General features: G+C 39.9%; 1 protein-coding gene across 1 annotated transcript; it reads right to left on the bottom strand.

Annotated features, from left to right (window-relative positions):
* Positions 1-265: 265 nt before the first annotated feature.
* On the bottom strand, positions 266-10,776 carry LOC141712912 (glycine-rich RNA-binding protein RZ1A). The gene is made up of 4 exons (XM_074516041.1): positions 10,617-10,776; positions 8,928-9,044; positions 595-1,133; positions 266-488 (listed from the first exon to the last, which is right to left on the bottom strand). Exons 2-3 carry the CDS (start codon positions 9,036-9,038, stop codon positions 618-620), a joined length of 627 nt encoding a protein of 208 aa, XP_074372142.1. The 5' UTR covers positions 9,039-9,044; positions 10,617-10,776; the 3' UTR covers positions 266-488; positions 595-617.
* Positions 10,777-11,371: the final 595 nt, after the last annotated feature.

The raw sequence follows: 11,371 nt of genomic DNA on the forward strand, positions 1-11,371 counted from the left end.
ATCAAGGTTGTGTTAAACATTGTGGTTTTTCGAGGCTTACGCAGAACAGTTAGGTTACAAAGTGATCTTAAACTGTAATTTGACAACAAATATTTTATAAATTAGTCGAAACTCCCTTATCCACGTAACCCATCTAGCTCAGATCTTGTTTTACCCACTGTTTATATAGTGAACACCTCAAACTTGTAAGGGAAACGGGCGCTGTTATAATTTCCATCATCACCACACCAAATCAACAAGCCAGAAGAGCAATCAACACAGAAAATTGGTAATAGTCCAGCGTCATTCACGTATTCAAATGGTAACCAGATTCAAAACTTCTAAATGAGGAACTTAAACAACGTAACAGAGTCGAATAACAGCACAATGTACCAAGTCTCAAAGACTAAATTCGCAGAAAAATTGTGTACCATTCAAATTGACATTTAAATGAGATAGGCATCACTTTGACCAACTCCATTGATGCTGGGAGAGCTTCATTGCGGTAGCTGAAACAATAATAAATGGTAGTGTTACACATGTAGCTTGTCCACAAAAATAAAATCACGAGCAAAAAGAAAAATTATCCATGACATCAAGTAGCAAAACGCATACCAAATATTACGGGAGCCAGTTCATCAACGGTAACCTCCTCCAGGGCGCTCATATGGACCTGAACGATCACGACTATATCCTGATCCTCCGCGACTATCACCATCCCTGCTGCGGCTTCCATAGCGATCTCCACTACGATCAGGGCCGTAGCGACTGCCGCCACCGCCTCCATACCGGTCATCTCTTCCACCACCACCTCCGCCTCCATACCTGTCATCTCTTCCACCATATCTACCCCTTGAACCCTCACCAGATGGACACTCCCTGGCAAAATGCCCAGGTTTGCCACATTTAAAGCAGTCCCCACCTGATCCTCTTCCACCACCTCCAAAATCACGTCCACGATCACGGCCACTGTCTCGGTCTCGACCACCATCTCGATCTCTACCAGAACCTGGCTGAGCTTTATCCACTGAAATAGACCGTCCACCTAAATCTATCCCATTCATAGATTCAATTGCGTCTTCCATTGCCTTTTCTTCGTCAAAAGAAACAAAACCAAACCCCCTAGACCTTCCGGAAGATTTGTCCAATACAACCTAGAAACGAAAAGTCAAGTCCAAGATCATAATCGAGGGTCAAAGAATATGTAGTAGTTTTACTGACCTGCTCACATGTTTATAATATACATGACATTTAAGACTAAAATCAGTGCAAAATGCTATAAATGTCTTGTACTACGACCTGCACATATTTGGCCACATAACAAATTTGCAAGTCTTGCTCCAGAACCAAGTGTCATAGTAAAACCCTGACTATGTATATTTAATTGTTCTTTGTCACATTTGCTAAAATTAATATTAACTGATAGATGCATTTCATATCTACCTTCATCTGTTATAAGATGGCAATATGCATTTCAAACAGATCAAGTTGGGAGGGTATAATTTTAAATGAACTTAATTGTCTCAATATTTTAGTATTCATCCAAATAAGCTACCACCTCAACATAGGTTTTAATATTAACTGATAGATGCATTTCATATCTACCTTCATCTGTTATAAGATGGCAATATGCATTTCAAACAGATCAAGTTGGGACTTGGGAGGGTAAAATTTTAAATGAACTTAATTGTCTCAATATTTTAGTATTCATCCAAGATAAGCTACCACCTCAACATAGGTTTTAATATTAACTGATAGATGCATTTCATATCTACCTTCATCTGTTACAAGATGGCAATATGCATTTCAAACAGATCAAGTTGGGAGGGTATGATTTTAAATGAACTTAATTGTCTCAATATTTTAGTATTCATCCAAGATAAGCAACCACCTCAACATAGGTTTTGATATTTATAAAGTTTCTTAACTACTCTACATAACAACCACATCACTCCATTCAAAACCTTTGATGCAGCTATACCGTTGCATCCTTTCAAGCCAGAGAGTATGCATGTAATTAGAGCAAATTCTGTTTTGTTAATGTGGTAAAGACTTTTGAAGCTTCGTGGCATGATTTATTTTTTGAGTTCTGTGAATAACCATACAAGCCCTCAAAAGCTGATCACATATAAGAGAAAGGGTAAAAAGAGAATTGCAGAACAAAAGGGCAAAGCAGGAAGTTTAAATAAAACATAAGGGCAAAAGGGTCAAAGCTGAAGGAAGGGGGATTATAAGGAGGAGTAAATTACGATTAGGGTTATCTGATTATTTGTCTACTTTACTTTTGTATTGAATTGGGAGAGAGCGGGCCTCTCGAATTGTCCGCTATTGTAATTGTACTCGTAATTCAGCTGTTACCAATTATATATTGGAGATCTACTGTGTTTTAATACATTACATCAGTCATTAAATTGTTAGGGTTCATCTAGTATATTACAATTTACAAGTGATATCAGAGCGGTTTTCGACTGAAGATGGGACCGCCATCGGTGACACAGCGGGTGGAGCAGATGGAGGAAAAAATCACAGGTCTGGAAGGTATGGTTTCGGAGATGGTATCAAAAGCCATAGAGAAGGCGGTGGAGGCGATGCATCACTCGCTGTTCGAGATGTTATTAGAAGGGCAATCAAAGATTACGAAGCAGTTGGGGGCAGATATGGACTCGTTGGCAGGGCGATTAAAAGGGCGAGTACAACGTACTCACGAATTCCACGAGTCGTTGATTAATTCCATGAAAAACGATCATTCCAATCGGAGATAAGGTCGACGTTAACAGAAATTCAGCAAGTCAAGTGCCACCAACTCACAAGCCTGAAGGTAGTGTGAACAGAATGGGTCCCTCGTCAAGTTCGATGGCAGCGTTGGTGGGGAGAGGGTTACGGACAAGGAGTTGTGGGAAGGCAAATAGAAGGCAGTAATGGCCAAGTGTTTGATGGGGGAGGATATGAAGGGTTTAGTGGTTATGGTGAGATGAATGGAGGGTTGAATGGGGTGATGAATAGTATGTCCATGGGAGGAGGTACAGGTGGTGTAACGGGTGGGGCAAACATAGGTGGAATTGGGGGTTGGCGTTATAGGAAGGTGGATCCGGATGGGTGGATACTCCGAATTGAAAGATATTTTAATTTTTACCGATTGACGGAGGTGGAGAAATTGGAGGCAGTGGTAGTAGCGTTAGAGGGGGATGCACTACGGTGGTTTCAATGGGAGAACAAATGTAGGCCAATTAGACAGTGGGATGAGTTGCGAGAATATATGTTGAGACAATTTCGACCCTCAAGTGGGGGGTGTTTGTGTGAGCAATGGTTAGCTACTACACAGACCACGTCGGTGACTGAATATAGCCGCAAGTTTATAGAGACAGCTGCTCCTTTGGATCGACTACCGGAAAATATCATGCTGGGACAATTTCTGAATGGTTTGAAAGATGACATTTGAGCTGAGGTTAGACTGTTGAACCCCGTTAACCTTTAGCAGGCTATGGAGTTCGCTCTGAGAGTGGAAGAGAGAAATAAAGCAAGTGCACTGAAGAAGTCAAGAATGGGAAGTTTTAAGAGGAGTCAATACTCGTCAGTTTCAATTAAGAGCCCAACAATGGGGGGTTCATCAGCTTACAGTCTCCACTCTTGTCCGACCTCTGTTCGTAGCTGGGTGTCACAAACAGGTGAATCTCAAAGCTCAATAAGCTCCCCAAAACAGCAACACCACGGAACTCAAGTAAATCTGGTGGGGAGATGCGGAGATTATCTGACAAGGAGTTACAGGATAAGAGAGCCTGGGTTCTGTGCTTTAGATGCGATGAAAAATGGTCTATTGGGCATTGCTGTAAAAGGAGAGAGCTCGGTGTTTTGTTAATCGAAGAAGATGAGGCGGAAGGCATGGAGTTTACGGGAAGCGACCCACCTATGTCACCTACAGATGATAGCCTAGCTGAGGTAACTATTCAACCTGAAGTTTCATTAAACTCCGTAATAGGGCTGTCAAATCCTAAAACAATCAAGTTGAAATGGATGGTGAAGGGGCGAGATGTAGTGGTCATGATAGACCCAGGTGCTACGCACAATTTTATTTCATTGTCGCTGATTGAGGACTTAGGCATTCAGTTGGATGAAAAGGGGAGTTTTGGTGTTTCCTTGGGCAATGGGGATGCTATTCGGGGCAAGGGCTTGTGTAAAAATGTGGAGTTGAATCTGGATGGAAGTGTGGAAATAGTGGTAGATATGTTGCCTTTGGAGTTGAGAATACGGACATAATATTGGGGGTACAGTGGTTGGAGACTTTGGGCACGGTTGTAAACAATTGGAAAACGCAAGTAATGCAGTTTGAGGTAGAGGGGCGTACTATTACGCTGGTAGGTGATGCGTCTTTGGTCCATTCTCGAATCTCTCTAAAGGCTATGCTTAAGACTTTACGCAAGGAAAGACAGAGGTTTTATGTAGAATTGAATGTGGTCGAAAAAAACTGGACTAGAACAGCAGTGAGGAGAAGCACGTAGCAAGGGTTCCAGCATGTTTAAAAGAGGTAATTGATAGAAATGATGTGGTATTTGAGGCTAAACCAGGGCTGCCACAAATACGGGGACACGAGCACGCCATTATACTTGAGGAAGGATCCAATCCATTGGGGGTCAGGCAGTAAACGCTATCCCCAGTGTCAAAAGGATGAAATTGAGAGACTAATTCAGGAGATGCTTGGGGAAAGGCTTATAAAACCTTCGAGCAGCCCTTATTCGAGTCTTGTTCTACTTGTTAAAAAACGGGATGGCTCTTGGCGATTTTGCGTGGATTATAGAGCATTGAACAAGGAAACAATTCCCGATAAATATCCAATTCCTGTAATCGACGAGCTACTTGATGACCATGGTGCCACAATTTTTTCAAAGTTGGACTTAAAAGCAGGGTATCACCAGATTCGGGTTCGGCCTCAAGACACTTATACGACAGCGTTTAGGACTAATGACGGTCATTACGAGTTCTTGGTACTTCCTTTTGAATTAATGAATGGGCCAGCAACTTTTCAGTCCTTAATGAATGAGGTACTTCACCCTTTTCTGTGTATATTTGTGTTGGTCTTTTTTGACGACATCCTCGTCTACAACATGACTATGGAGGAGCATTGCCAACATTTAAATCCAGTGCTGGAAACTTGGGTGAAAAATCAGTTGGTGGTAAATAAAAAGTAATGTGAGTTTGGGAAAACAGAGGCGGCATACTTGGGCGGTGTAGCAGTAGACAATGATAAAGTGAAGGCAATAGTAGAATGGTCGCTACCTGCAAATCTGAAGGAGTTACGTGGATTTTTGGGTTTCACGGGGTACTACCGGAAGTTCGAATCAAAGTACGCCCACATTGCCCATCCACTAACCGAACAACTGAAGAAAGATGCTTTTGGGTGGACAGTTACGGCCACGGTTGCGTTTAATAAATTAAAGGAAGCTTTGGTCAACCCACCAGTGCTCGTACTTTAATAAGCAATTTGTGATTGAGACGGATGCTCCGGGTTACGGTTTGGGTGCCGTGTTAATGCAAGACAACCGACCGGTGGCATTTTTTAGTAAAATTCTGGGGCCTCGTGTGAAACTTAAATCAATCTACGAAAAAGAACTTAGGGCAATATGTTTCTCGGTTCAAAAATGGAGACATTATTTACTGGGTCGTTATTTTCTGGTTAAAACAGACCAGCAAATCCTGCGTTTTATTATGCAGCAACGCGAGACTGGTGTGGATTATCAGAGGTGGATCACTAAGTTGCTTGGGTACTTGTTTAAAGTTCTATTTAAACCTAGGAGTTCCAATCGGGTTGCTGACGCCCTTTCTCGAAAGAATGCTGGTGACGTTGACTTTGGGTAACTATTGACAACTCAGACAATTGACTGGGCAAAAGTAAATGCAAAGGTTGCCAGTGATGTATTGCTTAACCAAATTCGCCAAGATTTGTTAACAGGTACAAAAGCACATACTCACTTTAGTCGGCAAGAGAGTACATTGTTGTACAAAAATCGTATGGTTATATCTCGCACCTCGTCATTCATTCCAACTTTACTGCAAGTAATCAGATTTTAACTGGGTTTTTTCGGGCTTCTAATCGGGCCGGGCCGAAGCCCGGGCTTTTAACCGGGTCGGGCTTTGCCTAAAAATATAGGGCCCGTCGAGGCCCTAAGCCCGGGCCGGGACCGGGCCGGGCTTGACTGGTCTTTGACTAGATCGGGCCGGGCCAGATTTTTTGGCCCAGGCTTTTTGTACATCTCTAGCTGCAACTATATCATGATTCCCAAATTGGTGGGCATTCAGGAGAGATTAAGACGTATCTTCGAGTTGCAGGAGAGTGGTTCTGGGTAGGGATGCGAAGTGATATTAAAACATATGTACATCACTGTGAAATTTGTCAAAGGCATAAAGTCTCACAACAAGTGCCTGCGGGGTTACTACAGCCGTTATCCGTTCCACTGCAAGTCTGGGAGGACATCACATTAGATTTTGTAGAGGGGCTGCCCATGTCCAACGGGGTTAATACTATTTTGGTGGTGGTAGACCGTTTCTCTAAATATGCTCATTTCCTCACTCTACGTCATCCATTCACTGCCTTTACAGTTGCAAATCTGTTTGTCAGGGAAATTGTGAAACTTCATGGGTTTCCAAACTCGATAATCTCCGATAGGGATTTCTTGAGTAGTTTTTGAAAAGAATTATTCAGATTGCACGGGACTACACTGAAGCGAAGTACTTCGTATCACCCGCAAACGGATGGTCAAACGGAGATAGTGAATAAAGTTTTGGAGACGTATTTGCGATGTTTTGCTAGTGGTCAGCCAAAGTCGTGGTCCAAGTGGATGCATTGGGCGGAGTTTTCTAACAACACTTCGACTCACATGTCTACAAAACTCACGCCTTTTAAAGTCTTAAATGGGCGCGATCCGCCTACGGTAACTCGAATGGGGAGGGGTCAATCCCCGGTGGACAGTGTGGAAGCTTCATTGCAGGAGCGCGATGTTGTTCTGGATGACATGCATATGAACTTGTTTAAGGCACGGCAAACAATGAAGGTAAATGCTGATAAGAAACGTCGTGATGAATTATTTGTTGTTGGAAAGAAAGTTTATGTGAAACTCCAACCTTATCGACAACAAACGTTGGCTAAGCGACCTTACGAGAAGTTGGCAACAAAATTTTATGGCCCGTTTGACATTTTGGAACGCATTGGGCAAGTGGCTTACAAGTTAAATTTACCGGTCACAAGTAAGGTCCGCCCTATGTTTCTCAACTCAAACGTGCTATAGGGCCACTCGCAGCTAGTCCCACCATTCTGTGATCAAGTCAGGGAGGCTTTAGAGTTGGTGGCTGAACTTGAGGTGTTAGTAGATGTTCGCCCGTGCCAAGGCTCACACGGTAATATAGAGGTGCTCATTAAATGGAAAGGCTTACCACGGTTTGAGGCCACTTGAGAAGATGCTACTTCTATTGCTGCACAGTTTCCAGATTTTCACCTTGAGGACAAGGTGCAAATTGACCCCCGGGGTAATGTGATAAACGATACAAGCCCTCAAAAGCTGATCACATATAAGAGAAAGGGTAAAAAGGGAAGTGCAAAACAAAAGGGCAAAGCAGGAAGTTTAAATAAAACATAAGGGCAAAAGGGTCACAGCTGAAGGAAGGGGGATAAAAAGGAGTGGATTACGATTAGGGTTAACTTATTATTTGTCTACTTTACTTTTGTATTGAATTGGGAGAGAGCGGGCCTCTCGAATTGTCCGTTATTGTAATCGTACTCGTAATTCAGCTGTTACCATTTATATATTGGAGATCTACTGTATTTTAATACATTACATCATTCATTAAATTGTTAGGGTTCATCTAGTATATTACAAGTTCTCATGGCTCAACAAATACAGTCCGATCAGGACATAACCTTCCCGTCAGATTACTTACACGGTGTTAACAATTTTTGAGTAATTTGCCTTAAATAAAGCAAGAGTTGCTTCTCCTGCTAACATTTAGCAGTCGTTTAGGGCTAAAAGCATTTTGCCCAAACTTCAATTCATTTCAAAGTATCTTTAAATTTCCTAAATTCAACAAACAAAATCACCACTTCCCTTTTCTATAAGAGACGATGGCTATATGACATAAATTCAATTAAAGCGTATTGAGGTTGGCCGATGGAGAAGTAAAGCAGCTATAGCCATCAAATGTATTACTAGATGGAACTAAATAGAAGTACAAGCATTTGAGCAGACACGTAAAAACTTTCTTCACATTTTTATAAGAACGGTCTTCAAGACTAACACCTTGGTCTAGGTCTCAAAACAACCCACTTTTTACATATGGAAACTTAATAACTTATGCGCACTTAACATGATTCAGCTCATGTACCAATCCAAGACTTCTTCAGAGCAGGCCATTAGGCTTGGTTCTACAGTAATAGTACCTCTAACTTGAAAATCGGATTCTAATTGCTAGGCAATGACAGGGACATACAAGTATCAATTACATCTCTCACTTAACTGTTCAAAAACTAAATTGTGTGCTAAATATGGTGGAATATAAATTCCTCCACAATGAAGTATTCTTAATACGTTAAGAATTAGGGCTAAAAGTTTGGCATGTAAACAAAGCAGACCTGGTATATAATATTAAAGATAAAAACTGAAACGGATTGTACCACTGAACTGCTGACAAGGTAAGTTGGTAAAATTAGCAGCTCCATAATGAAATCAGATCACTAAATTTCATTTTAGCATGGACCACAGGCACAATGGTGTACAATACTACAGTCTACTCGATTAATAATTGATACACACAACAATCAAGATAAAGATGTGAAAATCTTGTGGCCCTCATATTGTATAGCAATGTCATAGGATTGGATAGCAATGCTGAAGTAAAAAATTATATTTTGAGTTTTTGACAAAATAGGAAGATAAGAACAAAGATGTATAGAAGCATTATTATACCTTTGCATCAAGAAGGCGGCCAAACTTTTTAAAAGCATCCTTCAAGTCTCTGTCGGATGTTGACCAAGAGAGATTCCCAATGAAACAACGATATTCTTCCTGGTCAGCCATATTTACCTGAGAGAAAGACGGGTGGGCATAAATGATTAGGACAAAACATGTCGAGAAACTTAGGTCACATGTAAGAAGCTTAAACAAAATTGCAAACATATAATACTCAATTGTGACCTACATAATCTAGATATTCAACATTAGAAGCACTGAAACAGACACGGGTCATTTATTAGGAAGAGAAAACTAAATACACTGTACACAATTTGAGTAAACAAAACATGATCAAGAAATAATAGGCAAGGAGACAACATCCAATGCAAGACTACTTTTCATACACCGTAAAAACAGTGTAAATTGAACCAAAGCTCAGAAAGAAGATGTGACAAGCTCCCATCACCTAGTCATAGACCACTACATTACCATCAGTCCATCACTAGAGATTAAGATACCTTCATCCAGAAAACAGGCTCTTAAGATGATACAATTTTCATTCTTTACTTGTTACGGTTGTCTTCTGGTTGTAATGACTCATGCCACAATGGTCAAGGCATTAATATATTTATAATATAGAGAAAAGATTCAATCTGAGTCACATTCACAATCTTGCATGGGTTCCCCCTATGTTTATTTCCTCGTTCTAATCAATAATGTTTACACATCATCCTAAGCACTTGTAAGATTAATTGCTATCCAAGTTAGGACATAATTCACATGTTGAAGATGCAGTCGTGCAGATCCTTATTCCTAGAACTACTTTAGTTTCTTATCTTATTAAACTTTCAGTTCTACTAGCGTTCAAGACCAATCTAGTGAAGTCCTTGGCAAAAGAGATCTTCTCCTGTTCAAATCATCTCTTTGAATCTCTATTTTCACAGTGACAAATTATAATTTGTAGGTTTACAATTATACAAGTGAATGAAAAAAGTCACACCACCATTGCAGCAATGCATTTACATAACCCAAAAATATCTTGGTATATTGCACATATGCTGGGTAAGTTATAACGAACTTTTGATTGTTTCCCGTAGAACATATTACAGTACATTAACTATATTTACGTGTATGTTTAGTAATGGAAACAAGTATAAGAACATTACGTCAACCAAGTCCAACTAAAAAAATCAGGAAAATAAGTTTTAAGTAGGAGAAAACATTTTCCATATCATAATTTGCAGAACTATCTCCAAATTCCCAAATCCTCTTCTTTCAGTCTACCCCAAGTCAATCTTTAAAAAACCACTGAATGCGTAAGCTGATCATGTGGGTGTTTCCAAGAACGTGTCTTGATGAAATGCTTAAAGAAATTATGCAACGCGAAATGTTGGGATTACCAATTTGGCCAAAAGTGGGGTGAAGTCAAATAATTCCCGGGTCTTTCTTGATGTGTGAATGATGTAAAGCAAATTTAACATGTATAAAGTTAAAATATTAGTGTCAATTCCTCAATTAGACAATCTCAAAATCAAAATTGTAGTCAATTAATCAAGTACATCACATATATAGCATACTGCATCATCAATATACAAGTATAACAACAATTATAAATACATAAATAAACAAGAATAATCAAGTGCGTGTAAACCGAAGAGTAGTTGAAATTAGGAATAGTAGGAAGAAGCATGAGAGATGCGATACCTGGCGTATAGGATAATTGTAGGAGGGTTAAATTTTAATTTCCCTTTTGTGTGTGTGTGCCAATTTGCCAAACCAAACCCTAAACCTATATCTGGTTTCACTGCACTCGGCTTCTCTTTCACACTAGCAATGGAATATGGATTGATATTTGTTGAAATTTACCATTATCGTTTTCTCAATAATTTAGGGAGTAAATTATAGGGCCCTGACTAAAGTATATACCGATTTTCAAAATTTTGGCTGAATTTTTACTTTCACGGAATGGTGCTCAAAGTTAATTTCGGTATTTTAAAATCTTGGCTTCCGTCTAATCCGTTAACTTAGTACCATTAAATAAAAAAATCTATAAAATGAATGGGTATTTTGGTAAAACAGGTCTGAAACTATTAAAACATATTAAACGACACTTGAACGTATTCTACTTTACTAAATCGAAGTCTCTCTACTCACTTAAACCCTAATTGCCAATTCCCAAACGACGCTTGCAAGATATTGATCGAGATGGAGTGGTTTGCGACCCAAGAGTGAGTTGCACAAATACGGAGCTGCTGAGTGTTCTTATTACACAGGTCATTCTTTCGATGCTCTGATTAACTTTTATTTTACACTCTAATTATTTACTTACTTTATGTTAGAGTATAATATTGATCATGTGATCCCAAATCTTATTGTTTATGTTTATTGTTATCGAAACATTGTTTATTACTTTTGAATGGACCCATATGTCTGCATGATTGATGATATGTGATTTTGCC

This window comes from Apium graveolens, chromosome 3 (genome assembly GCF_009905375.1).
Source record: "Apium graveolens cultivar Ventura chromosome 3, ASM990537v1, whole genome shotgun sequence".
In the NCBI taxonomy this organism is placed as follows: domain Eukaryota; kingdom Viridiplantae; phylum Streptophyta; class Magnoliopsida; order Apiales; family Apiaceae; genus Apium; species Apium graveolens.